General features: G+C 36.2%; 1 protein-coding gene across 6 annotated transcripts; it reads right to left on the bottom strand.

Moving 5' to 3' along the window:
* Nucleotides 1-28: 28 nt before the first annotated feature.
* GPR155 (G protein-coupled receptor 155) lies at nt 29-27,945 on the bottom strand. 6 transcript variants are annotated; one of them, XR_001878379.1, is made up of 17 exons: nt 27,811-27,945; nt 22,349-22,854; nt 18,549-18,948; nt 17,088-17,253; nt 15,695-15,850; nt 14,535-14,618; nt 13,096-13,216; nt 11,714-11,798; nt 11,542-11,632; nt 10,196-10,493; nt 9,485-9,589; nt 7,639-7,772; nt 6,021-6,116; nt 4,967-5,031; nt 4,154-4,291; nt 1,470-2,055; nt 29-222 (listed from the first exon to the last, which is right to left on the bottom strand). XR_001878379.1 is itself a non-coding variant. In XM_017837057.1 (17 exons), exons 2-16 carry the CDS (start codon nt 22,806-22,808, stop codon nt 1,502-1,504), a joined length of 2,427 nt encoding a protein of 808 aa, XP_017692546.1. In that variant the 5' UTR covers nt 22,809-22,854; nt 27,811-27,945; the 3' UTR covers nt 29-222; nt 1,470-1,501. The 6 variants fall into 6 exon arrangements, 5 of the variants coding, with proteins under 5 accessions (XP_017692546.1, XP_017692503.1, XP_017692536.1 ...); XM_017837057.1 differs by having other exon boundaries at nt 1,470-1,529; XM_017837014.1 differs by having other exon boundaries at nt 29-2,055.

Here is a 27,945-nt window from a genome sequence, read left to right as displayed (position 1 = left end):
TCTCACAAAACAACACAGCTCCAAACTCTGAAATCAAGTAATAGATTTATTGACAAATTACAGTATTTAGAAGCCAGACATACTCGCAGCTTCTGCTCTTAAGTCACATATATCTAATTATTCCAAAATATTTGATGCAGTTGTCTTCAGCAGTTATTATGGAAATACACTACTGTTTTCCTTTGTGGACACAGCCTGATACAAATGTCAATTATTTTGTTGCTGGAAAACATTAAAATATGTCAGTTTCCATAGCATACATACGCAGTAGAATGCAGTTATGTTTCTGTGCACACTGCAAAAGTGCAATAAGAATGACAGTAAAAGGAATTATTTTTTCAGTGTAAGTCCTGCATGGAGTTATAGCAACCATAAAACAACTGCTACTTGAACAGGAGCTTATGCTGCTAAAATAATTTTTAATTCTTAATACAAAGTGGATGCAAAATTAGATAGAATAAAAATCTGTGTACTAAAAAAAAGAAAAAAAAGAGGGGAAAGACTTTTAAAAACAAGGATGAGAGGAGTTATTCATATGCTTGAGCAAATTATTTTTTTTAATACCTGGATTCCTTTCCCTCACTATATAAAATTTTTGTATAGACATATAAACGCTGTTCTCGCAGTTTTAAAAGGGCAGCACAACAGTTATCAGATATAACACTTGGTCTTTAACTTTTTTAAAATACTGCAGAAGACACATAGGTTCTCAGATTCTGCCTTCAGTGCACAGGAATCTGAGTGACGCTATTTAGATACTGTAGGAGGATACCTGAGGTTTATTAGAAACCTGTGTTAGGCAACCAACTAAAATTTAGGATCTTTAGCTACTCTAAACCCCAATTTGGATGTTCAGTTAGGATTCTTTATATAATAGATTTAAAAAAATTATTGTATTTAATTTTAAAAGTTCCATGATTTGAAAAAGAATTTTGTCTTGACTTACACATGTCTCCAAGGCTTCCATAAAATCCTTATTTGAGGCTGGCACTTCCAAATTAAACTGTAAAGGCTAATTTCAGAATGTAAAAATCTACTCTTGACAAAGCTGTTACTACCACCATAAGGCAAAATTTCAGAACAAATTGTTTATTCCATGATGTAATTTCCTAATTTGGAAGAGTGCTGCATATTTTTATGGTTTTGAGATTTGGTAGGTTTGTACAAAACCATTATTTATTCCACTTGGTATTTCCTCAGCTTTAATCCTCTGACACTGGGAACATTGTCACAACAGTTCCACTTTTATAAATGGAGGATTTTATCTTTAAGGGAGAAAAAACCCACCTGATCTGAGGTGTAAAGAGCTATAAAAAGTTCCTGGTGTTAGACAAGAGCAGAGTAGTCAAAACTGGGGTATGATTGAAGAAATCCTACTTCTATAAAGTCAGGGGGAAGCCTGACTGTAAACAGGCATCGATATTTCATCACACTAAAATATGGAAAACATTCAGCAACATGAAAAATACCTTTTATGGGGTTTTTCTTCCTCATTGTGGCATCAGTCACTAAAGCTGCTGTTATAATGCCTATAAAATACAACAGTGACACATATAATTTTACTATTTGTTTTGCTCAGAATGGAAAAAATGCTCTAAATCCAGAGCATCTGGTTTCGTTTAGTTGCATTCTGGTTGGAATGCTCACCAAATATCACTTGCTACCATTTCCTTCAAAATAGACACAAATATAACCACATCTCTCAATCTTACAAGAGAGAATAGCACAGTTCCCTGAGAGCCCTGAGAAAGAAATACTTCCAGTTCCAGTGGTGAAGGCAGAGGGTGGTCACATTCACCCCTAACTACCTGTCCCTTGCCTACATGCTCAGGTCAATGGCTCTCAGCTGCAACTGATCTCTTCGGAACAAAGCGGTAATACAAGTATTCATCCCGAAATTCAAATTCATTTGTAATGTGCTGGACGACACCTCCTTTCATCAGTCTGTCCCCGTACATCACAGCTTCGCCACGGTCGGAGGCAAGGCCAACTTGAATGAGCCAGTTCACCAGGTCACAGCCAAAGAAGATGCCAGTGGAGATCTTTGCACCACACCTGTATGTCAAAGGAATGATTCACCCACATGTTCTGTAAATCTGGTATCACCACTGCACGATGGGGAAAGGCAAGGAAAAATAGCAGGAAACAAGGAAAGATATCATGATAGTTAAGAGCACGTTAGAAGAGAATTTGCAAGTTTTGTATATTAGGGACATGCCAATGTTCCCTACCATTTCCTACAGACATTTCAATGAGAAGCAATATGGACATACAAAGTTGTTTTACACTTGTGCAAATAAACTTCAGTGAGCAAAAGTAGCAATTTTCCTAAAAACTCACACAACGTAATTTTATTTCTTGTGTACTTTACTTCCCACGTACTTGTTACCATGACCATTCTACAACAAAATATCTGATCTGAGAGCAGCATGCCCCCAGCAACAGGGACTTGAATTCCTCTTAAAGTCTGAACTTTAATTCCTCTTTATAATTTATGGACAGCTTTAAACAGACACTAACTGTTTACGTACATTGTAAACAAAAAGCATTTACAACTTGCATATCCTGTTAAGTATTTACCACACAGGCAGTACTAAGAATAAATAAAACCTTTACAACAAGAATAATTTTCTTCTACATATTTATGAGGCCATGCCACTAGCATCTACCTAGTTGCAGTAAAAATGCCATGCAAAAATTTAGCTGCAGCAATTAATGTTTCTGGTTATCTAAAATCTACGCTATGGAAACCAAGCCCAGGGTTTCTGAAGGCGATTAAGAGCTACAAGACAGCATAAACCAAACTTTTTTCCCCTGTTTGTTTGGGTTTTTTTTTTAAGTTAAAAGCAGCACTAACACAGAGCAAGTGTTAACATCTACTAGCAGAGATGCAAAAATTAAAATAAATTAAAATCCATAGTTATAAGGTCTCAGTTATGTTACTTTTAAATCAAAGAGGATAGGATCGAGACAGATGAATATTTAAAATGAGAAGATAAATGCTTTGTTTTAATTCACATGGACAAATAAGACATGAAACAAGTTCTGCACAAACATATTACAACAATGAAGCAACAAATATCATATTTTCATGTATTCTCAGGCGGATGTATGATTAATAAAAACCACAAAACCCAACTTAATGAACAGCCCAAAGCCCAAGAAACCACAACAGCAGAAGAGGCACAGGAAACACAGATGTAAAACCTGTTCTATTTCACAACAGATGTTTTCTGATACATCTTTCTTATGGAACATAACTGACTTCTGAGGTGACTGAGCAAAATCTTGATGCTGTCTAAAACAGTTCTGCAATGTGGTTTTGGACTATCTGACCATTAAAAGACCACCCCATCCTGCCAAACTAGTCCTCCTTAAAAGTTTACGTGATATGAAAAGTCAAAGTGTCCTATTAGAACAATTCTTCATGTCTCCATTTATTATATTTAAATAAAGGCAGAATCTTTTTCTTATTCCTGCTGCTTCTGTCTGCATTTTATTTCTCATCCACCTACACATACCTGAAGACATAATCCTTGATTCAGGTATCATAATTTGCTTCTGAAAGCTCTGCTGATCTCTAAATTCAAGTTTAGGCCTCATTAGAGGTATGAACAAAAGAAATTTTATGAACGCAAAAGCTGTAAAAGCACTAAAATCACTATAATCTCACAAACTGAGTGGCCTCTGAGTACACACTAAAATCAGTTGCAACAGTTTTGTGTCCTGTAAAAGCTACTTATTTGTAAACATTCAGTCACACACACATGGACAGCTTCTTCATCTCAAAATAAAACAAATGAAGGGTCTCAAGTTTGACAAAACTTAGACACATTAACTATTACAAGTATTATGATATACATTTTTTCAGAACTATTTTATCTCCTGAACTCCAGTTAAATGCAAAAACTGGTGCAATCCCTTAACGATATGAAACTTTTTGTAATTTATTGAAACCCTAGACGGGATGTGGTAACTTGCACCTCAATGTTTCAGTGTGAGACCAGAAACATTTCTCTTAAATTTTTAAACCTTGGGGATTGAATAAATATGCCACAACAGGAATTGCCCACAGATTAAACTGCATTTCATTATTTTTAAAAGGTGATTTATGACCTTTGTAACAGGTTATATGTGCAGGGAAGAACCTTACCTTCTGCCTCTGACAATGCTTTTGACACAGTGATCTCTGTGATAACGAACAAACTGTTGACAGGTCATCCTGATTTCCTCAGGTACAGAGGGGTCTGTGTGCCCTGCTGCTTCTCTTCCACCCCAGAAAAATGCAAGCCTAAAAAAAAAAAAAAAATTAAAACCAGCAAAACTACCGGGGCCGTTTTTTTTTGGAACAGGAAATAACAGAATGGAACTCCTAGGAAGGTTACCACAACTGTTTTACTCTTGGTGCCCAGTACTTTACATGTAATCTTCCTAATATACTTGTATGGCTTTTGAACACCGAGAAATGTTATTCTAGGCTCAGGCAGAAGGAAAGTCAGAGTAGCTGGGAGCTAGCTTTAGCTGCTGCATTCACATGGCAGCCAGTGAGCTCTAAGTTAAAGATGGCTTTGTACAACTTACTCCTCCACAGTGAAAGTGCCCATCCACACAAAATATGTGCATGAGGTTATGAATACGGGACTTTCAAACAGCGATGATATCATCTGATTCAGCACCCATATCCAAGTTTTAATTTATCAGCAGAAATTATTTCTGAAGATCCATCATTTGGCAAAAATGTTGTCTCTAGGGAACCCTCAGGATTTTTGTCTTCAAAGGTGTCATTAGGACAGCAGTAAAACCTCATGCACAGTAAACTGCAATTACCTCCCCATAAGTGGGAGAGAAAAGAAATTTGGAAGACTGAACAAATAGGAAATGGAATGCTACAGCACTGAACACTCAATACCCTTCAAAAATGACTATCAGTCATAATTCAGTTTATAAGTGTAAAGATTCTATTTACCTTCGCTTGCATGGTAGAATGATTAAATGCTTATCTAAGCCAAAAATACCAAAGCAAATGAAGCCCTGGAGGAAAAAAAAATATAGAAAAAGCAGCATTAAGCAAAAACTTTGGTTTCTATAAACAGAAATTAAGTGTTGAAAACTCAGTGCCAAACATACATGTAAAGTATTCCTCTTCTCTAGATAGCATTCAAAATGCATTTTGTTTCTGCTTTGATTTTTCATTTGGACCTTAAAAAGACAGATTAATACATAACAGTCCACCAAATAAACCCTTCGAGAAACAGCCGGGTAAAAGTAATGTTGTGACATGACACTCGACACTTTGGGATAACTGGCTATCCTTATACAGCCAGTTATTAAATCTGTCTTTGTTAATGTCAAGGAAAGAAGAGATTTACTGTAATTCAAGTGCTAGAATGCTCTCTACTTAATTCATTTTTCTGTACAGTTTTTATACTAAGCTACTATCATTATGTGATACCGCAGTGCATCCTGTAGGCACACCTGCCCATGGATCTGTAAAACATTCCTCTAGTGTGTATATTAACACTGTCTCGTTTCCACCTTCACACGTAACAAAGCTACCACATATAAGTTTGCGCTGAAATAGGCCATGTGCAGCCAGAACAATCATCTCTATGTCAGCTCTCAGCTAAAGGTGCTGTCACTGAAACTAGGGATAATAACTTAAGGCTTATAGCCAAAGTATCCATGCAGTCATCTTGCAACTGTTATACCAGTGTAACTCCACTAAAGGGACACTGGCGAAGCTTTTCTGATACAAATTGGGCAAAATTCCTACTTGGTTTCCATAAGCATTTGACATTCAGTTGTCATTTGTACCTTTGGAAGTGTTCATGGTCATAGAAGACATGCATTAGGAAAGAAAGCTATTAAAGCAAAAGGAAAAGCTTGAGGAAAAAAAAGACAAAACACAAGGAGCTGGTGACTTTGGCACTGTTTGAAAACTTCAACTTACAGTGCTTGTAACAGCATCTGTTGCAACATCCATCAACAAAGTAATTTTCAGAACAAACATTGTTAAGTACCTGACCAAAATTAAACACAGCACAGAAGAACTGCAATTCCACATACAGCCTCCCGGGCTCTTGGTTGAACAGCCACCACAAACAACTGGAGAGATTCTGTAAAGAAAATAAAAAAAAATAACAAAAACCATAAACCTAATCTGATTGTTAAAAATCAAATGCATTTCTTATTCTTCACATGCTAATAGATTCTTACACAATTTTCATGGTCTCTATTTAACGAACGATTCAGATAAAGATAAATCACAGGCAATAAACACGTTAAAACATTTGAGTTAAGCTTAAAAGTTAGGTGGGAGGGGAAGGCTTGCAAATCATACCAGTGTAGAGGTCCTGCCTCTTTATATGTTTACAAAAGGAACTTGCTTTAAGCATACTTAGGTATTCAAAGACAGCCAATATTAGCCCTGACAGATTTGCACTGTTTGTCTTTAGGCCTACTTAGCTGAAACCAGTGCTTTCTACATATTTCCTGCATAGTTAAGATTAGGTTAAGCTGAAGCACATACCACTTCAGCTATTTTAGATGCCTGGTAGAAGGAAAAAACCTCTCCGAAGTTAACCCATTTGTGTGTAAAGGCTAATTAATGTAACTTTATTTCATTATGAAATAAAATTATTTCATAGTGTTTATGTAATCATCCAGATACAACTAAAATACAGGCTAACATTTGCTAGATTTCTCAAATACAGAAGATGTAAAAAAAAAATACTAGCATAAAACATTTGATAGAGGAAATTTGAGAGAGGGAAACCTTCCATTTTGTAATTTAACAGAACCTGAAAAGCAACAGTAGTAGGCATTAACCCACACAGTTGTGCTGCACTGTCCTGTTTCACAGAACTGCGTATTTATGCCACACTATTTCCCATTTCAAATAAAAATACTCTCCCAACTGCAATCCACAAGAAACTCAACTTTGAGCACCACATTCAAACACAAAGAGTTGTTTCTCATCTTCTCAGAGCTAAAAATTCAAATTATATCCCCAGTGCATTACATTCTCGTATTTCCTACTTGTAGGTGGAGGTAGATGCAATCACAACTGGGATTGCATCAGTAATGAGGAGTGGCACCACTAACTTAGCTACATTGTCTCCAAACCACCACTAAAAGCAACAAAATTGCATTTTCCCATTTAAAATAATCTTAAAATTATTCTTCATTACTAAAACACCTCAGAGAAATCCCAGTTTCACTATAAACGTGACCAGATGGTCCAATTTTTGTAGTCTCCTTCAGAAGTACAGTTCAGTTTATATTTTTAATTATTGTCTAGGGAAGAAGACTTAACTCTTGAGAAAAATGGGAAGAGGGGCGCTAATGATGAATTAATTACCAAATTATATCTTTCCATTTTTTTTCCCTTTAGGGTTCTCTGGTGTGGCTTGCTCACTATCATCATTAGTCTTAACTTGCCTTTAATTTATGATCTGGCACAGAAAAATTAATTTTTATGACATCCTTCTTCCAGTAAGGGACCAAAATACAGCCTCTATTTTATTTAATGAATTGTAACATAAGTAAATGGAAGATTTTTACTGGACTGTCTACATAGCTTTCCTAAAAATCATTCTACCTCAATGAGTTAAACAACATGGGGAAAAAAATATTTACAGCAAACAGGCCAACAACAAGAAGTAAGCACAGCAGCACATGTCTGGCCAGCTGTTTGTCTCCAGTCTGTAGCAGCTGTTCTTCCTGAGCCAATACACATGTTTGAGCACTGCAATGACTCACACACTGATCCACTGAAAAACAAATCAGAAATTTTTGATTAGGCCTCTATCTTGTGAACTCCATGAGCAAACTTGTTAATGTCACTTGCTGAGTCAAATTACCCTGTATCTATACTGAAGTGACACATGCAAAATTTAATGTTGGCTTTGACAATAATCTGTTCAGACATCTACTCAAATGAAACAGTAATTTACATGCGCTAATAAAATGAAGGAACTTTTTGCAACAGAATTCTTCTTTCAAAGATTTAACTCAAACTGATGTTATGGTTAATATTTGGAAAACATTACTAGAAATAATGAAACACGCCCCTCCCCCCATTTCTCCACTTTTTAAATTTTAAATTAATTTCTGAAAAAAAAATCAAATATACAGTCAGCTCTAACGTTTTTACTCTGCATCTCTGTGTTGTTGAGCTCTAGATCAGATGCACAATCAACCATACTTATTTCAGGTCTGTGAATGTATTTTTAACATATTATATCAGAACACCATCATAATTCTATTAATCAAAAGAGCCAAACACAAAGCAAATGGATGCTTGTCTCCCAGCTACAGAGTTCTAAGTAATTCTGAGTATCTTCCTCTAGATGGCAGTGAAAAACTTCCTGATAAGGGCATACCTAAGAATTTTCACCAGATACCTGTCACAGCAGTTTAGTGGGATGGTAAAAGAATTAGCAATTACTGCAGCCAAAGTTACACGAGTGTATGCATTACAATTTGCTTTCACTGATTATAGTTTTGAAGTGTTCACTCAGGAGGTTGAAATAATTTCCACTCAATCATAAGGTATTTTTTGCCTTATCTTTCAGGATAAGAAAATTAAACTGGCCTTCCTCTATCATTGAAGACATTCTTATGATTCTTGTTTAAATTACTTAGTAGATAAAATAGTTGGCAAAATAGGTAGAAACCTAGAATTTTGTGAGAGGAGATATAACTGTAGTATACTTCAGTGTGAAATATTTAGATTTGCTGAAAATTATGTTGCATGTAAACAAAACATAAGGATACGAACTGTCTTGTTAAGAATGCAAAAATACAAGAAAAAGAAATAGGAAAAAGAGCAAGGCTGTACTGCTGCTAGCTTTGATTACTGGAAGTGATGCAAAATGAGAATGTGCTGGGCAGGCAGTTTTCCATTAGGTGCTGAACAGTCAGTTTAATCCATTTTTTTCTATTTTAGTGAATCCTAAGGCCCTCAATTTTCACCATCTCTCTCTCCTAGACATGAACAGTACAGCACCATGGACATTTAATCTAATTTGCAATAAGCACTAGATCCCTCTAGATCTCATTCAGTGATCAAAACACAACAAAGTCTTTTTTAAAAGATGTAAGATGTGAATATGTAAAAGAGCATGTTTATGTTAAAAGCTTGATGCAAAGTAGGGTTATGCATTCAACTTCCCAGCATCCAAATAAGACAATGATGGAGAGGTAAAGTCTGAATGCTTAGAATGACATGTTAAAGTAGCTTAGTGTTAAAAAATAACATCCGAAACAACTGTCCCTCTTGAGCACTGAAAGATTACAAACAACTACCAGCAGAAGAGAACAAACACCTAAAATATTGCCTAATAATTGAATTCAATATGAAATATAAGGTATCCAGGTAGAGTTGAGAGCACAACAGTCCCAACAGTTTCTCTGTGAAAACAACACATAAATGTTGAGGAAGAGCTTGTAGTATTAAAACAAGAAGATACTACTGCTTTACCTGTCTCTATTGGAGGAACCTTGCATTCAACAGCATTTGACACTGCTTTGCTCTCTTTAGCACAGGATAATTCACCATTTGTTGCTTGACAAGAACAGCAACCTACTAAGCATATACAGTAATAGGATAGTTAGTTTCCAAGTATAACAATATATTCTATGTAGCTTTAAATATTATGCTCAAAAAATAACCCAGAAGGAGAAGATAGGGTTAATTTTTCCAATTTGCTGAGAGGGTTAACAGGTTACAATATTAATATATAGGAAGTGTTTAATGTTACACTACCACTATGGAAGTAACATAAATACTTTTAGCTAGAGGCAAAAAAAAAAATGGAAAGTGATCAAAAAGGCTACACACAAAAAAGAAGGATTAGAAACACACCGAGCGCTTCTGCTGGCATATAATTCTTTTGCAGAGAGAGGGTTTAGTGAGTAAACAATCTCAGATGCCTAGTGGACTGTACTTATCACAGCCTTATCAAGATACCACTACTTACATAAAAACCATACACATGCTTTTTTTCTTGTCCACTTCCCCAACTCTTACAATAAAACTTTCCTTAGAAACATAAAGCTAAATCCTTGGGCAGTTATATCTAGATTTTCTTCTGTCCTAGTGTAACACCTGAGGGTGTAAACTGTCCTTACCAGGTCAGAATTAAATTTGGAATATTATTTTACAGTACCCCCAGCCATTTATTGTTTTTACCCCTTTCTGCTGATGTCTGTGCAGAAGACCCTGGAGAAGGCTGTGCAGAAGACCCTGGAGAAGGCTGTGCAGAAGACCCTGGAGAAGGCTGTGCAGAAGACCCTGGAGAAGGCTGAGGCACAGAGGTTGAAATGTGTTTCTGCTCACTCCCTCCCACTTCAACCTCCTCCACTTGGCTTCGTGGTGAATATGGGTTCAACACCTCATAGCTTGACTCCTGCCTATTTCTGTTCATGCACATAAGTGAAATGCCTGACATCAATATACTGATGAACAGGATCACTGCTGTGGTAATTATCTGTTAAGAAAGCAAAGAAAATACACTTAAAGACAGGAAAAAAGTGGCATATATCTGCCTTTCTAACTTTGGTAATTTTCTAAATATACATACAAATGCATCTGAATAAGACTAAGTTTTCTGTATTAACTGCTCTTGCACCTTGTGACACTGAAAGAGCAATCAGTACATGAGACTAATTTTCTTTACAGTTTTTTTTTTTTTAGTGTGGACCCCTATTTCCCATGCAATCCAAAAACCTCCCCTCATCATTGTCACCTTTCCTCTGAGGATCAGTAGCCTCCAAGTTATGTTCTGCTCAGGTACCTTTTAATTCCAAAGAGGAACGTGCTCTAATTTCCATGCTTTTGTCCATGGGGAGCACCCTATTAATTAACCTTTCCTTCTAATCATCTGCTACTGATACCCAAAGTCCACTCTAAGGCTATTTAATACTTGTGAAAATGCCACATGAATAATACTAAGTGACTCATTGACTTCCTATCCATAAGAAAGACAGAGACAAAACGTGACAAGTATCTGTGCTAGTACATTTTACATCCTCTGATAAGAGGAACCATTGGTAGTTCAGGCTCAGGGCCTTTCAACCCATGACTGTGCAGAGACACCTCCCCCAGTGCAAGCAGTTACTGCTACACAGGTAAAGTAGATCCTATCTACTGTAGGTTACAGACCAGAAGCCATTAATTAGCTATTGGATAATAACAATTTTAGATAATTATCAAGCGAGACTACAAATTAGTCACCAGGAAAAGGGCTCTGCAATTCACTACCACTCCTAAGCCTTTTCTTTGGGAAGCCTACTCCCCCTTTTTCTTAGTCATAGCTGACTAAACATGAAGTTCCTTGTTCAAACAAGTTTACCTAATGGTTCATTACAGAAATACATTTTTGTACTGATCTATAAGCATTTTACAATGATATGTTTATTTTGGTAGCCTATATTTTGCCAGAAAGGTACTTGCATTAGAAGCAGAGAACACAATTTCTCACTAATGTATTGGATATGGCAGAAGTCTGAAGTGATGAGGACAGAATATGTTCTTACCTGGTATTTTCCATAGAAAAAGGCAGAGTCAATACTAGTGTTGTTACATTCACCAACAATTAGTAAGACTCCCACCAGAACTGTTGGGATTCTGAAAGAGCAAAATAGAGAGTATGTAACATATTTGGCATGCTCCCACTAATTCTGCAGGGAAGCACTTGAATTAACTTACCCCCATCCAGCTATGATGATAAACCCAATGGGAATCTTTACTGTTTCTCTCTTCTTCAACAGAAACAAAGAGAAAGATAGAAAACCTAAAAAAGCAAACAAAAATCCACCAAAACAAAGCCAAAAGAAATGCCTTGTTTATTATTAAAAAGAGAATCAATAAGAACAGAGTCTAGAAGCTGTATGATGTGACCTGCTCAATAACTCAAGATATTCTTCTCAGACATTTCAATAGTCCACAATTGTTTTTCTAGCTGTATTCTGAGAAAGTAAATTAGAAATACCCATTGTCGTAAAAAATCATGTTAATAGTGAAACACTGAAGAAATTTCAGGACATTTTATATTTAACATCCACTTCTAAATATTAAGAAAGGTTCACAAGAATATAGAAGATGTCATAAGAACATTTAAGACACAAGTAACTAATTTCTTAAGGTACTGACAGCAGTTCTATTCTGACACTCTTGAGTAACCAACAAATAATGTTGTATTCTATTATAACATTTCTTTAAAAACTGACTAGTCCTTTGTAAAGCCAACGATAAATTTAACAAAACAGTTTTACATATTTTTACATATATAACTATACATGGGAATATCTTCTGGAACTGCCTATTCTATTCACAACTCAGCAGATCAGCAACAAGCTCATGCTGAAGCAAAGCTAGTATTTATGTTACACCTTACCAAGCATGAGCTACCTATTTCAGTTAAACACCACAGGAATTAAACCCTTAGACTTCTAGACTCTGGAACAGTACAAAAACTCTTTTGAATACTCAAAGTATTTTTTAAATCATATATGTAAGGTTCTCTGAGCTTCTTGATGCATCTTTCAATTCTGTCTTATTTCAATCCCTTCTTAATCATATACACACGTATTGTTTTTAGAAATTACAATTGCCAGGGTAAAGAGATGTTAGAGTTACTTTGGTATTTCACTTCATTCTGTACTTTCTACTTTTTGAGGTACCAAGTTTTCAAATCTACTTAATGCTGTATAATTAAAATATTAAACTCTGCAGTAATTAAAAATCGCCATTAAGACTTCGACTAGCTGAAGGGCAGCCCACCACATTCACTCTATTTGTAATTGCTTCTGCCTCGAGAGCAGGTTCTTGTCTCCTGTCACACACTAGCCAGGCTGCTGTATCCAGCAAAGATGAACGAGACCTGCCCTCGGTATAAGCTTCCAACAGCAGAAGCAGTGCCTGACACTTAGCCCTGTGTTGCCAGTGCTGCAGCTTGGCACAACTTCAGTATACATATTTATAGAACTACATACAAGTGAAAGGAATGATTACTCTGAAAATGTAGCAACATTATTTCAGTACATTAATCTTTTATTACAGTACCTAAGTTCTGCTGAGAAAAAACATACCTGTCCATAGGTAGGTGCTGTAAAGTGAGCTGTAGAGAAATATAAAAACTAGGATCTGCATGGTGATGTCTTTCTCTTTAACAACGAAATTCCATACCACCATTCCAATGCAAGCAATAAACTGGAAAGAAAGGTGAGATGCCATCGTTTAAATTGGGAAAGCAGAATGACAAGAAAAACTAAACACAGTACAATACACTTGCAATAAGCTTCAAATCTCCAACCCCAGATTTACTGGAGTGTGATTTTACAAACTGGATACTTCTCTTCGCAATAAAGCACTGCCACAGTAAATTCAGTGTTGCAGCTCTGTCACTTAACTATGGTACCCTATTTTCAGGAGGGTTTTTTTGAGAGCAATTATATACTTCATATAAACTGGGAGCAAGGCCAATACGAAAAAAACCCAACTTTATGCACCTTTATAATAAGTAAAAGCTGATGTTTTTGATAAGTACAAACCATTTATTTGAAATGATTTGCACATGAAACTGAGGTCAACAGATGTTTGTTCAGCAAAGAATTTGAACAGTTTTCATCCAGTGATACGGGATATATGATAATTTTAGTACTGAAGGAATTCAAAAAGATAGGTTGAAACATTATGGAAATAGTAACACAGTAGTTCAATTTTTTTATGATAAAAGCTAACTTTGCTGTTACAGAACAGAATCACCTGCAGTTCTTGTACATGTCATTTTTTTTATGTGACTCCATGATAAAAGCTCAGAGTTTACTGTATATATACATAGAGATTTTTTTTTTAAAAAAAGCCAGAACACTTCAGAAAGCACTACCACACAGACGTATTACAAGCACAGGCTGTTCTCACTGAAATTATAGGCAGTTGTGCAGTTGACTTCAAGGGAATAAGGAGCATCTACACTCTGTAGTTCTCTCTCAGATTAAATTACAATTAAAATTAATCCAGAGCCATTTGGCTTTGGCCTTCCCTAGCCACCAGCCATTCATTCCCACACCCCTTCCTTTCACCAGCACTTGCACCTGTCTGATCCCTCAGCAAGCCACTTCAGGGGGATAAACATCACAGGGATTATTTTTCTATTTGGCTCCTTGAATTGGGTCACTATAGAGTCAAACATACGCTGCTGTTCCTGGTACTGCTGACTTCAAATCAGTATAAATTGAACAGAAGTGCACTCAACAGTATTGGGCAGTAACTGAAAATACATTTCAGAAGCCACTCTCCATTCTGATTGCTTATAGTTCTGTTTGAGAACCATAGTACCAGCATTAACTATAATTTTCTTCAAGGGTATATTTTAAGGCACAGAAATTGTTTAGACAAGTCACGCATTAGAGTTCCCTGCCCTTCATAGATGGCTATAAAGATATCACTGTAGAAACCAAACTTGTAAAAATGTTTAAAAAGACTTAAACTGTCAAACTCACAAAACAGTATGCTTCTTACTACTGACCTGAGCAACAAGTAGATTTGTTGTAATCATATGAGGAAGCTGTTTGTATTTCTTACTCAGAAGAACAACAATAAGAGACCAGGTCTGTAACATACAAGAAAAAAATAATTTAAGAATAAAACCAAACTCAAAAGAACAAAGAATATTCTTGCAGACTATGGTGAAGTTAAATACACAACAAATCTTCTGGAAAAGTTTCTTAGCAACATGACTACTCTAGGCAGCTTCATACCAACTGCTGTCAGTCCCTATGCCTCCGCAGCTGTAGCCAGAAAAAGCAATGCATCTTTGTGTTCTCATGATGGTGAAATATTCCCAGGAAGCACCAAGAACTTGCCTCTAGTGTACAGAAGCCTATTTGTTCCTCAGAATATAAATGACCACAGAGTGACCTGGCAACTTAGAATTTAAGATTCTCACCCATCTCCCCTGAATCTCCCAAAATTATATGAGAGTGAGTGGCAGCATTAATTTCTCGCTTCCCTTCAGGCACAGTTTCAAGACAAGAGGATTTCTTGTCTTGAACAACTGAGACAACAACTTTAGAAAATTTCAACTCCTTCAAACATAAATGTTTTTATTTCAAAAAAGCAAATAGAATAATCACACTATCTGTATTTTTTTTATAAAGCCAAAACACAATTCACATTGGACTTCTGGATTATCTCACTTTTTAAGAAAAGAATTTCTAGGAAAGGAATTTGATAAGTTAAACCTTTCAGGTTAAACATTTTCATTAATACTCATTAAGATTTCATTAAATAAATATTCAGTGACATTTCTGGAGCTGAAGTTTGTACACAGCCTTCATTACTGTGATATCCAAGCACCTTATTTGGCTTGATGTAATTAGTCCCTGTGGTGTAAGCTAGTACTGTAATTCCCTCACACCCTGTTATTAAAAATGAAAACAAACCCAAACAAAAAAGAAACTCCCAAGCCCTGCACTAAGAGCTCTAATTCAGCCACCCATCTTTCTCTATAGTGCAGCTTTCCAGCAGACCCACTGCTAAATCAAGATTTTTAACTCCTTCCTTATCTTTCTGCAACAGAATATGATGAGGAAATATGAGTCTTATTTTGACTTAATTTGCTGCTTATGTACTACCACCACCCTGACACAACAGTGTGTTTTTGTATTTCACTTCACCAGCACCTACCAGAGAAATGAGGCTGACGATACTGATGTCAAAGCTAACGTTTTGGAGTGCAGATGCCAGTGGGTTGGGGTCCATAGATGGAATGGTCAACAGCCACGCAGACACATACATAATGGGTGCAGACACAAAAGTGCTTATCACCATGCCTGAGGTAATCTGCAAAAAGAGTCAAACAAAAACAAGAACAAAGTTAATCAGATCTCGAGCTAAATAATCTGCTTTCAGGAACACAACCACTGGCAAAATTGGATCTTTGAATTAAACATATACAGACCTTTAACAAATCCGTGAGTTGCTTCTATAACAAATTATTTAAAATTTAAGCCAGAAAGTATCCGGTTTATACATGCAGCTTAACTGAACATTTTTACAAGCTTTTGAAATAGCAGGAATAGAGAGTTCCCTACTGCAAGTTCTTATAGCTTTTTTATGGGTGTCAAATACACTAGTGATTACAGCCTAGGGGTGAATTTACACTGTCACAATTTACTTTTGGATGCAAATATTCATACCATAAATAAATAACAAAACATATAGTTATGCAAATACTAATATTCACCAATTAATGAAAATAAACCATATATATTTACATTCAAGTGATTTCTAGTTTGGCATCTCATTGTTTTTCTGCTTTCTGGAATTTGCACAGTGATGGAAGTGTGAATTGTCGCTCATACTACAGACCACTGCTTTAAACAGATTTCCTGAGCTTGTAGGGCACAAGATTCTATCTTTCAAGATTTATTTTTAGTATCCTTTCCCCCCCTTATCTTAAAAAAAACAAAACAAAAACCAAACATCTAAACAACCCCAAAACAGAAAACATTAAAAACAATAGAAGTTTACAGAAATGCTTCAATGTCAATTGAAGTGGAAAAAACATCTCTAAAATTTGTATTTTAAGTTGAAAAGGTAGTTGGTACTCTCTACTATACATAAAAAAGTGTAAAATGCGTTTCTATCACAAGATTTAATTGAAGGGCAACACAACTGGATCAGTTAAAGCATAAGATCTTTCAGCATTGAACTAATACTATTCTTACTGAAGTCAGTAATGTAATTTCTCTTTTTCTAAAAAACAGTATCTCAAAGATTAGGTCTTTGAAAAAAAAACCCAAAAAACCAAACCCAAAACCCAACAAAGATACAAGTTTTTTATATTTAAAGTTATCCTAATTCTTCCTACTAGAGTCATGAACAAAAAAAAGTACGAGGACTTATATATGAACATCTACTATCAAGGCACTTGAGAGATCAGGAAAGATCCAGGGAGTACAAGTAAGTCTAAGATGTCTATACTACAGAAAAGCAAATTCTTCAAGCCTACTTAATTATTTCATCAACAAAGTTAAGCTCAAATTTAGCACATATTTGGAAAAGTCTAACCACATACAATTCCTACTTCCATATTAAATTGACTTGCAAATATTGCGACACCAGGTGCTGCTGGAAAAACTCCATAAAGAAATGCATAGTTTGATAAACTGGTGTGGTTGACCACGCTGTCACTCCTGTCCAAGAGCTCCACCATTTCTCTACAGAGAAATGGCATCATAAGTCTGAAAAGAGAGGGGGAAAAAAATTGAAAAAATATTATTCAAGCTACAGCAATAGACTCTTCTTTATTCAGAAAATGAACCAAAAGGAAATTTAAGGTTTGTTTGAATACTATTTATGAAAAGTAAAATACTAATATCATTTTGAATGATTGCCTTTACTGTTACCAAGGCATTTACCAGCTGCTTAAAAATCTTATGTCACAAGTTACACTAAAAAAAAAAACAGATAAAAATGACAACAAACTCTGGGATATAAGCAGACACATTCTTTGTATAAACCTTGGATTTAGAAAGGTAAAACATAAAACACCCCTCATTTTTCAACTGTTAAATAGTAGCTATAAGCAGTCAGAAGCTGTGAAACTCTGACCACCTTTCTGCAAGCTGTCTGAAATATAACAAGGGCTCAAGCTTAAGTATCCCATTCCAAATGTTTTGGCCAGCAAACCCCCTGCATCAATGCTATTTTGTTCCCCTTTAGCAATAGCCTAGACCTCACAGAAACCCAGTGTAACCTTATGCAGGGTCACCAGTAAAGCAAAGTGGTAATATTAAAACCCAATTTATTTTACATTCTTACAAAATTTGTCATTTACAGATTAGGTCTTTAAGTTTGCTAGTTAGTTGTACTGATATTCAAATGCACCTTCAAAATTTACAATGTAAACTTGACCACCAAACAATGATTCCATTATGTTAATTGTAGCTCTGTAGGACATAAACTATTTAGTTCACTGCTGAGATATATTCAAGGGAAGATAATGAGTTCTAAATACAACTTGTCATTTATTCATGCTTAAAAGTCAAGCAGTTTAAAAGCATAAGGCGACCATTTTTAAGCTCTTCCAATATAGCAGTTTCAAAGATTTATAGATAAAGCAAGGAAAAACAACTCATTTAGAGATGCATTATTTAAGCCAAATAAAATACAAATACTAATCAAATGTACTTAAAATCACTATTGTCTAAGTATTTATTTAATAAACTTTAATTTAAGCTAGTAATTCCCCAACTACTACATCTGTCAATTCATGACAGATGGCCTGCAGGCAGTCCGTGAAGCCACAGGACCCCTGATTTTTTTTTTTCTCTGCAGAGCCTGACAACAGGTTGTAGTCTGCTTAATTTCCCTTAAAAGTTAACAGTTGTATAGTATCAAAGAGTTTGGGAAGCACTCAAAATACTGAAACATACTATCATTATAACGCTTTTGAGAGAAAAGCCATCTGACCAGGGTATTCAGAGCTTAAAACAGCTAAAGAACAAAATTACAAAAATACAAAAATCAAACTTACAGTTTAGCTGTGATGAGAAGGATCAGTGCAACAAACATACCCTTTGTCAGTTTTTTTGTTTGTCCCACCATAGTTAGTCCAAGGTAAAAAAGTGCAGAGCCAGAAAAAGAACTGCCCAGTCCATCAAGGAAGTTTTCAAGGTATTCGGGAATTTTCTGGCCAAGAATAAAGTTTGAGGCAATTCCTATGAAGACCATGAATACAATTGGGTTCTGCAAAACTCGAAGGAGCGCTAGGCCCACTATTTTGATTTTGCTGCGTGGCACAGTGCTATTATCCCTCCACTTCTGGATTTCACAGAAGATAAACCCCAGGGGGTTTAGCATCATAAGAGATATTGGAGCCACTAGGTAAATGTACTGGAGATACTCGGGGTAAGTGGTTTGATATAAAGCTTCAACTAGAAGACAGGAAATGAAGAGTGATGAGTGATAACATTTCAGTACAAAAATACATTAATATTGAAATTAAATACTGCTGTTTGAAAACTAAAGAAAATTATTTCTTTTTCCTTCAGAAATAACTGAAGGATTCATTTTTATTAACAATCAATATAAGATGATGCAGTAAGAGAAGTATGCCCAATCACATCAGGCCACAGTCATCTAATGAACACATTAAAGACAAAACACTAACTATCCAATACTTTTTAATGATTCTACAAATAGTCAACATCTATAGAAAAAAAGAAAGAAAACAATATAACAATCCTATGTTTCTTTTGAGTCATCCCAAATGCTGGTAAAATTTTGGCTTTATTTTTTTGACTTGCTTTTCCTCCCCAGGAATGTGACAAGTATGGATAATTAAATGCACCTTTGGAGGACACAAGTTGCTTCCCATCTTAGGGGAGTTTCACATCTCTGAAATTTAATCGGTTTTCACTGGGTAAGTCAGGTGTGATCATTCTACATTGATTCAATACACAGCAAAGCAACAAGCAAATAAAAAATAGCTTATCACTTAATTATTAGCTCATTCTCTGGGACTACTCAGGTCAAGAGTTATTGCTGTAGTTATGGTCCTTCAAGGAACTTTAAATCAAGTGCATTTGTTTTCATTGCTACTACGTACTTTTGAGTCAAAGTAGAATTGCTTCTTATTTCAAGTTTGTACTAATGGCACTTCAAAAATGATGAAAATACTTTGGAAAGATATACAAGATTAAATTCTAGAGTGAATTAAAAAACCCCAATGCTTTAAAAGTACAATGTTGTCTTTTACCTGTCTTATAATGTTACTATATTCAGTAATTTTATTGTTATTATCAATAACATAACTATTAATAGAATCTCTATTATAATATATTAATATATAGTTAATATTACTATTATAAGAATAATTACTATATATACTGTATAGATATATAATGTATATTTTATATATATTATATATACTATGAATAATAACATTATTAACCTGTTATTTTTCTGAAAAGGTTTTCCCTCATGACTATGTTTTTCAAAATCCAAAATATTTTTATCTTTATATTATTTCTTCTGAAACTCCTGAATACTAAATCAGCACTCAGTATGAACAGTCTTCTCTTTAGACTGAATAAACTGACATTCTCAATTAGCTGATATATAATATATACAAGAAAAGGCACTAAAGATGTTTTTCCTCTTACAGGCCATGATCAAAGTACGTATACAAGAACTACCTGTGCTAAAATGCTGAATAAACTGCTGAACAGAACTGCTGAGTGTGTGGTTAGTTACTGCATTTAACAAACCAGTTTTAAGCACTAAACACATTTTGATAAATAAAAACATGTTGGACACTTTTTATGTAAATACATTTTTTTTCTAAAACCTCAAACCTTAGAGTGATGTTTTATATTGCTTTATATAGATATATATATTTATACATATGCAATTCAATACAAGCCACATGTAAGTAGTGCCTGAGTGAAAAATTTAAAAAGCCATTACTTTCTGGCAAAGTGAAACTGCATACTTAATACAATATATCAAAGTCTAGATGTACTTTTACTGATGTATGAAGGCACAATGCATTTTCCAGGGTACAGAAAGCGTAACTAGATCACTGAGCCAGTGGGTGAAAAGAAATAGAAATCACTCCAAAGGAATCATTAAGACAGTGAAAATAATCCACAACTTCTACTGCTGATGAAACTTTTTTTTTTATTTAAATAAAGGTGCCCACTTGTTGATCATAACAAAAAAATTGAAATAAAAGATTTTTTTTTTAAAATCAGTTCTCCATGTCTCAGCTGTTTAAAATTACATAGAAGTCACACACTAGTCGTCCATGCTTAATACAATTAGTAACATTAAAGTCATGGTAACTGAGCCATGATCCACACAACAGTTCTGCTACACCTGTGCTTTAACAATATAGCACTAGAGAACAGGTGAAGCTGTTCTGTCAGTTCTATCATCTCACCCAGTAATAAAAAACAAACAAAGCTTTCTATCATAGTAGTTTTATCTACATCCGAGGGGTGCTAGCAAACCTCTGTGCCAGCTTTCTTTCACCCCAACATCACTGTCATAGCCATGATAACAGAAAAACACAGTGATGATCTTTGATAATTTAACCCGCATTTTGATTTTCCTATGTGCAAATCTTTGTTAAACAGCAAAAAACAGCATAGTAAAGAAGTAATAATAAATAATAAGAGTAATAGATTAAAGAAATAACATTGGATGAAGACTCAGGAAGTTATTAAGTGTTCAAACTGCCTTTTAAAATAGTGTTGTTTTAATACACTGATTTGTCAATACTGATTTTTTTCCCTTACAAATTTCAACTCCTACAGCTTTTTAAAATGTATTTCCATTAAAAGATGAGGTTTTGTTCAAAACACTACCTGTCACCATACATAAAAAGAGGCAAGGCATTCTTTGTTGCCCAAGCGTCCTGCAGACGCTTCAGAGAAGTCATTAATAGTAAAAACTTTGCATAGGTGACAGCATGAACTCTAACAAACAGACAAACCTCAAGGCCTACAGTGTCATTGTTGCAGTAAGTATTCCAGTAAAGCTCTTAATGAACTTAATGGTGTAGATTTTGGCATTATCATACCCAGAAAAATATGACTCATAAATCATGAAATATCTGAAGAAATATGTAGTCTGACAAGAAAGTCAAAATAGAAAGAATGTTTTAACTAAGATACAATGGAAATACATTTAGACAAGCCCAAAATATATATATATAAAAAAATTCAGAAACCCTAATTGGCATTTAAAACACATACCAAGAAACAAAGATACAATCCTCAGCCATATTTGTGACATACTTCTGATTTCTCTTAAGAGGAATAAATTTCAGAAGATACAACTGAGGGAAACACAGCATTTTCAGCTAAAGAAGAAAAAGCTTGCAATTGCATTTGTCTACATTTTATACATATCTAGCAAATCTGAAGAGACTAAGAAAGGCTGAAGATTCTCCTGAGCATGCTGCCCTGGGATAAAGAAACTTTCTTTATCCTGCCAGAGATAAAGAAACTGCTAACTCCTCAAGTTATCTAAAATATGGGGCTACTTGTTATGTATAATCTGAAATTGCATGGTTAGGCTTCTCTTTTGTAACTGGTTTTTCAATTCTGTAATCAAATGTCCCGCTTTTGGTTTTGCTAGAACAAACTTGCTTTCTTTTTTTGTTCTTAACCTTGCCTAGATGATGACTGATCTCAAAGAGAATTCTGTGAGACACTTCAGAAATTACTTTGATAGCATGGAACTCAGTTCAGAAGTCAATTTCAAATTATGGAAAAAAAAGCAAACATGTCTAGAACAGTGACAATTAAAAGAAGAAAGCATACTTACCTATTGGATATCCCAGTGCAAAGTCATTGCTTTGTGTAGCAAAAATAGGGAACAAACCTGCTTTGCTAAATCGATTCTCAGGATTGGCTACCAACAATGTTAAAATGCAGACTAAAAAAAACACAGCAGCTTTGGCAACTAAAACACTGTACAGGAAGGACCAATTCACATTAGAAAAGTTAAGTACCACCATGTTTTTGAACAGTAATGCTGGGAGTGCAAAGCGGGACACAAAATTTCCCAGTCCTTTGGCCTGAGTTGATGTGATAATGTTGGCTCTTCCAGCTATGTAGCCACAAAGAATTATTCCAAAGCATTCCAACAGGGCCGGGAAAAGCCTGCTTATTGACATAGAAGGAGTACCACTGGTGGTATTGAGTCCAGCTTGTCCAGGCAAAGAAATAGACATATTTGCTGAATATGAGAGGTTCTTTGCAGTGAAGTCTGGATAGCTATCCATTTCCTTTGACCACCTCTTCCAAAAGAAGAGTATGAAATGATCTCATCTGTAAAAGAAACAAAAGTACATTTATTAACTTCCAAAACTGTGTTTTTTTAATATTTATGGTACTAGGCTTGCTAAAAGAAGAGTTTACACTTACAAGTGCATTACAAACAAATAATGAGACAGATCACAAATAGCTAAAGAGAAACAACTCTGAGAAAATCGTTCCATGCACACATGATCCTCAGACATCATTCACAACTCCACACAACTGAACAAGACAATTGATAGAAGGCAAAAATCCCAAAAGAAATGAGGGTAACACTGAAATATGAAAACTAAACGTAGATTGAGGATTCAAAAAGCAAAAAATTTCTTGGAAGGAAAGGAGACATAACAAGGCCTTTTTTTTTGCTATTATTGTAGGATCTAAACATCATCTGGAATAAATTACAACCATTCAGCATTTTCCAGTCATTGTTTCAGAAAACAGGAATTGCTAAATTCTCAGAGTATATTCCTCATTTCCAGACCACCATTACAAGCCTAGTTAACTGTAACACTAAAGCATAAGACTCTTTACATTCTCATTAGCAGCCTGTAACCTACACATTCTCTACACATCAACATCCCACTCCCCTGTGCTTTCTTATTAAGTACAAGCTTATGCCCTCTTAAATTATTACAGAATAGACAATAGGAATAGCCCTTACAAAGACTGAGCACCAGGCAAGGCAGATAAATTTGACCAAGAATCATAGCTTCTCCACTCTGGCACAAAAACTGTTGACAAGGTCCTCTCTACCTTCCAGAAAGATTTAGAGATCAAATCATCATCTCACCCTTTAAGTTTGTACCTTGCTTTATGCAACTTTGACCTCTCCCAACATTTCAGTTTCATGGGCTAATAACACACTTTCCAGTTAGCAAAGAATCTACATATGACACAGTGGCCAATGATCTAATTCACCACACTAGTGCCTACTCACATTTCTACATACAATTCTTCAGGCCTGTAGCAGTGAAATTTAAGTATGCATTAAGTACTTACGTACAACAGAAATGTCTTGTTACTCCTGGTCCTCACTTGTTAGCAGTGATCCCCTTTGAAAGGGCTGACCAGAACACTGCAGGTTTTATATGCCAGCAGACATGTAAAGTCTGCAAATCAGATGAAGAGAGTGGACATTGAACACTACTATTCATCGGTCAATAGCAAGGTCTTGCCAGAAGCAGAAACAGCTTTGGTGATACAGCTCTGCAAACTGTGCAGTCCATCACCTAACTCTAAATGTAAAATTCTGACATGACTAAATCCTGAAGTATTCTGGATAGGAAGTCAAGATAACTTACACACTTTGTAGGGATAGAAACCGAGGTAAACGCAAACTGATTTGCCGTAAGCCATGTAACGTACCAGTGGTAAAGCTAGATTGTCCATTCCCAAAGAGCGTTTTGTACAGCACAATCTGTGCAAATTAGTAACTGGTTTAAGAGTCTTCCCAGTCTCTTTGTATCCTATTCACAAGGAATACAGAACTCATAACAGCCAGGCAAATAAGCAAGTAAATCAAGTCAGCGTAAAGGTGAGATCTTGTATGCTCTATTTCACACCCTGGCATCCAGCACACACATATTCATATGTAGCATAAACTCTTTGACTCATGACTTTTATCTATGCCTGAGGCTTTTAGCAAGTACTTCTACAATGCTGTTTTAATTCATCTGGACTGAGTAGCTGCATCATCCAAATCTGTCCAGTAGCCTTGGTTATCTCTTCTCCCAAGGAAAACAAGTCTCACACCAAGTAGGGCTTATTTTAAAGCATATTTTTCTTATGTTATAGATGATACATTCACTTAGATTTATTTGGACCAAGAGCTCAAAGCATTATCTACTACAGAACAATGGAAAAACTTGCAATAAATGAAGAAGACAACAAACCATCTCTTCTAGTAGAAAAACTTAAGGATGTTGTTGGAATTTGCAAACTATCCAAAAGAGAATCAGAGATAGATTTCCAATACTGAATTTTTGAAAGAAATCAGCCACATTTTACACTAGCTGCAAGGTGAAAAGCAGGTTTCTGGCACAGCCCCAAGTCAAATTCTTCAAGCTTACAGAACTGCATAGAGGTAAAGCTCCTGGCAATGCAACATGTTCAACCTACTCGCTGCTCTCTTGAGGTTTTTTTTTCAGCTATAAGATAAAGAAGAAGCTTTTTTAACAAAATGCAACATTTGATCTGTAGTGGAAATGTATTCCAGCTGTATCTATCCCTTTTCATCTCCTGTGCCTCCCTATCCAAGGCTAATGACAAAATTTATTCTTACTCACAAAAGCCACAGATTTTCAGCACTATAGTATCTCCTTACTGTTTTTCTCTCCTGAAAAGTGGTTTGACCTATCCAGGTTTTTTGCTTGCACAGACTGAGCCTATTGATATTGCTACACAAGCCCATATTTTTAACCAAAATTGTGCCTAAATGAAACAGTTCTCTCATTATTTCTCCTCATAGAATTGCTACAAAATATAGAAATGCCCTTGTCCCCATTTCATAATTCTGGACTTAAACAACTATTTAGAAGACTGACTTATGTTGTATCGGTCAATGGCATACACTAAATCCTGTATCTTCCTCACTAGATCAAAACTGACATGGATACACACCCACACATCCTACAACCATCCTTTGTAAAGTGCCACAAATATTCCTGCAGCCTTCTTTCAGACTACCTTCACCTTGAACTTCATTACAAGGGACCCTCTGAAGTCACATGGGTTCAATTTTTGGTGAATCACATGAGTTTCAAAGAGAGAAACTGCATCACAGTAAAAGCTGCTACTGGCACTCCTCAGAGGGCTTTGGGAGTGAATCACCTCTTCAGCTCCCGAGACATGCACATCCCCAAATCTTCACATTTAACACAGATTATTGCAGAGCAGTATTTTCCAGAAATGCAAGCTCTTGCACAGCATGCTGCTTAACACAGTAAATGTATATCTCAGTGCCTTTTGCTCTACAGGATACAGGCATTTATATAACTGTTGTGAGATTATGCAATGACTAATTGCAGATTTAATATACAGCCTTATTACAGCTCAGGCTTAACTCAGACTAGCATCTCACAAGAGTGAAATTGTCTCCAATCACAGTCCTCAATGAAATCAAAGATAATGATCTTATGCAGAACTGAAACCTGATGTATTCGACACAGAAAAGAATCTGTTCTTATAGTAGATGTAACAAAATAATGACACTAAAATAAGGAAATATAACACAGTTCCAAGGGAAAGCACTTAGCTTTGACTCCGTAGGATCTGATTTGTGGTTATCCTTTCAGAGACTGAGGGTTGAATCCCTGAACACCCAGCCACAGCTGCATTGTTGGGAACTGCAGGCCAATACAGACAAAGCTTTTAGGAATAATGCTGCCTTATCTGCTGTCGACTGTGTTAAGCGTAGCTGCTTCCAGCCAGACATCAACTTGCATTTCTAAGGAAGGACAGTAGAGCCAGCACAAGAGGAAGCCTTGTATGAAGACCAACAATACAGACAGAGCAAGGAGTAAGTGCAGTTTACACTTCCCATGAAACAAACTGGAGCACTGACATTTGCCCATTTCTCTTGTAGGTTGTCAGTATTTGTATAGTGTTAAAATTCACCAGACCAGAAACTTAATTTTCCAGCAGCTGTGAGTTAAGCAACATCAGGTTCCTCCAAGTACAGAAATACAGAAGTTGTCTCCTTTACAAGTAGGAAAATCCCTTTCATCTTCTTTTTCAATGAAATTCAAAGACAGTATGAGAGAATAGAAGAGATAACCTCAACGTACATCCTCCTTTTGGTTTCTCACTCTTAAGCTTTCAACTGATAATCACTCTTAGGATAATGTGGTGACACTGGTAAGGCTGTGCACATTGTTCATAAATTATATCCCACAATATGACCTACTTTAATGCAACTCAGAAACTTTCCTACTTTAATGCAATGTGGAAACATCCCAAGGATGACACATTATTTTACTCAGGAAGCTGAAAGTAGAATTGAGGCAGGAAGAGTTACATTTGTGGCAGCTCTAGCACATCATCCTCAGCTCAGATTAAGCATCTTCACAAGCATTTTCATGTCAAAATTTGTGCAGTAAGTCAAAGAGGAAGGAACTGTAGGGAGATACAATGATAAAATTAAGTGGGAAGAAGTGATTACTGCAGTTCCTATTCTTTCAAGTTAACCATGATTTTTACTCTTCTCTTTAATGGGCTAAGAAAACAGAGAAAGGGCAATATTGCAACAGCAATTAACCCCAGAAGTGGGCCACCCCTATCTGCAAATCTAGACAATACCGCAAGAAATATCACACCTTACATGTCTCTGAGTAGCTATTTTTCAAGATCACGTTTCCTTTTTCATTCTTCTCCTGTGATGCGACAAGAAGGCACCTGGCAGAGGAGCAGCGGGGGAAGCCGCGTGTGCTGGAAACCCTCGACGCCGAGGCCTGCCCTGGGTACCACTGGCAGAGCTCACACCGCAACACTTCAAGTTACATCAAATTCTGGCAGTGTGGGAGTTCAGACAAGCCCAAATGAAGCAACAGTTGCCAGCAGCACAGAATATCAACCCAAAAAACAAATGGGAAACACACCTCCCCTTAATTTTCAATTAGGCTCATCTTTCGGCTCGTCAGCAGATAGATACATACTTCTGAAGCAACAGCATACCTTTTCCAAAAGGCACGTTATATTTTCTTGCCAGAAACCCTTAAAAAGCAGCTCACTTGCATCACTTGCCAAACTGGGATGCAAAATCCTTTGACCCGCAGAGAGAAAGCCACAACAAAACGAACGCCTCTCGCCTGCCCTTTCCCTGCCCATTACTGCTCTCCTTCTCATGGTCACCTACGAGCACACATCGTTTTCACTCAAAGATAAAAACCCAGCAGCAGTGCCCCGTGCGACAGCTGCCTCAACAGCAAATACAGCCAGAAACCGGCGAAGGACGAGCGGGCAGCTTACCTACTCAGCTTTCGGCAGGCGCCTACGCACAGGAGTGCGCGGGGAGGGTTCGTACTCTGCCAAAGTGAGAACCTCTCTAAGGCCGAGGCCGCCGGTACCGAGGAGGGGAGGGCTGGCCCGCCCCGGCCCGCCCCG

This window comes from Lepidothrix coronata, unplaced genomic scaffold (genome assembly GCF_001604755.1).
Source record: "Lepidothrix coronata isolate B3197 unplaced genomic scaffold, Lepidothrix_coronata-1.0 Scaffold7, whole genome shotgun sequence".
Taxonomy (NCBI): Eukaryota; Metazoa; Chordata; class Aves; order Passeriformes; family Pipridae; genus Lepidothrix; species Lepidothrix coronata.
This window is presented reverse-complemented; position numbering and strand designations above follow the sequence as displayed.

Excerpts from the sequence above, each read along its gene's own strand:
- GPR155 (XM_017837014.1), bottom strand. The coding sequence starts at position 22,808 with ATGGATAGCTATCCAGACTTCACTGCAAAGAACCTCTCATATTCAGCA. Across the intron at positions 15,851-17,087 it reads TTAATATGGAAGTAGGAATT|ATTACCTCAGGCATGGTGAT; the intron begins GTATGTGGTTAG and ends CTCTTTTTGCAG. Across the intron at positions 7,773-9,484 it reads GGTTCCTCCAATAGAGACAG|TGGATCAGTGTGTGAGTCAT; the intron begins GTAAAGCAGTAG and ends TTTGTTTTTCAG.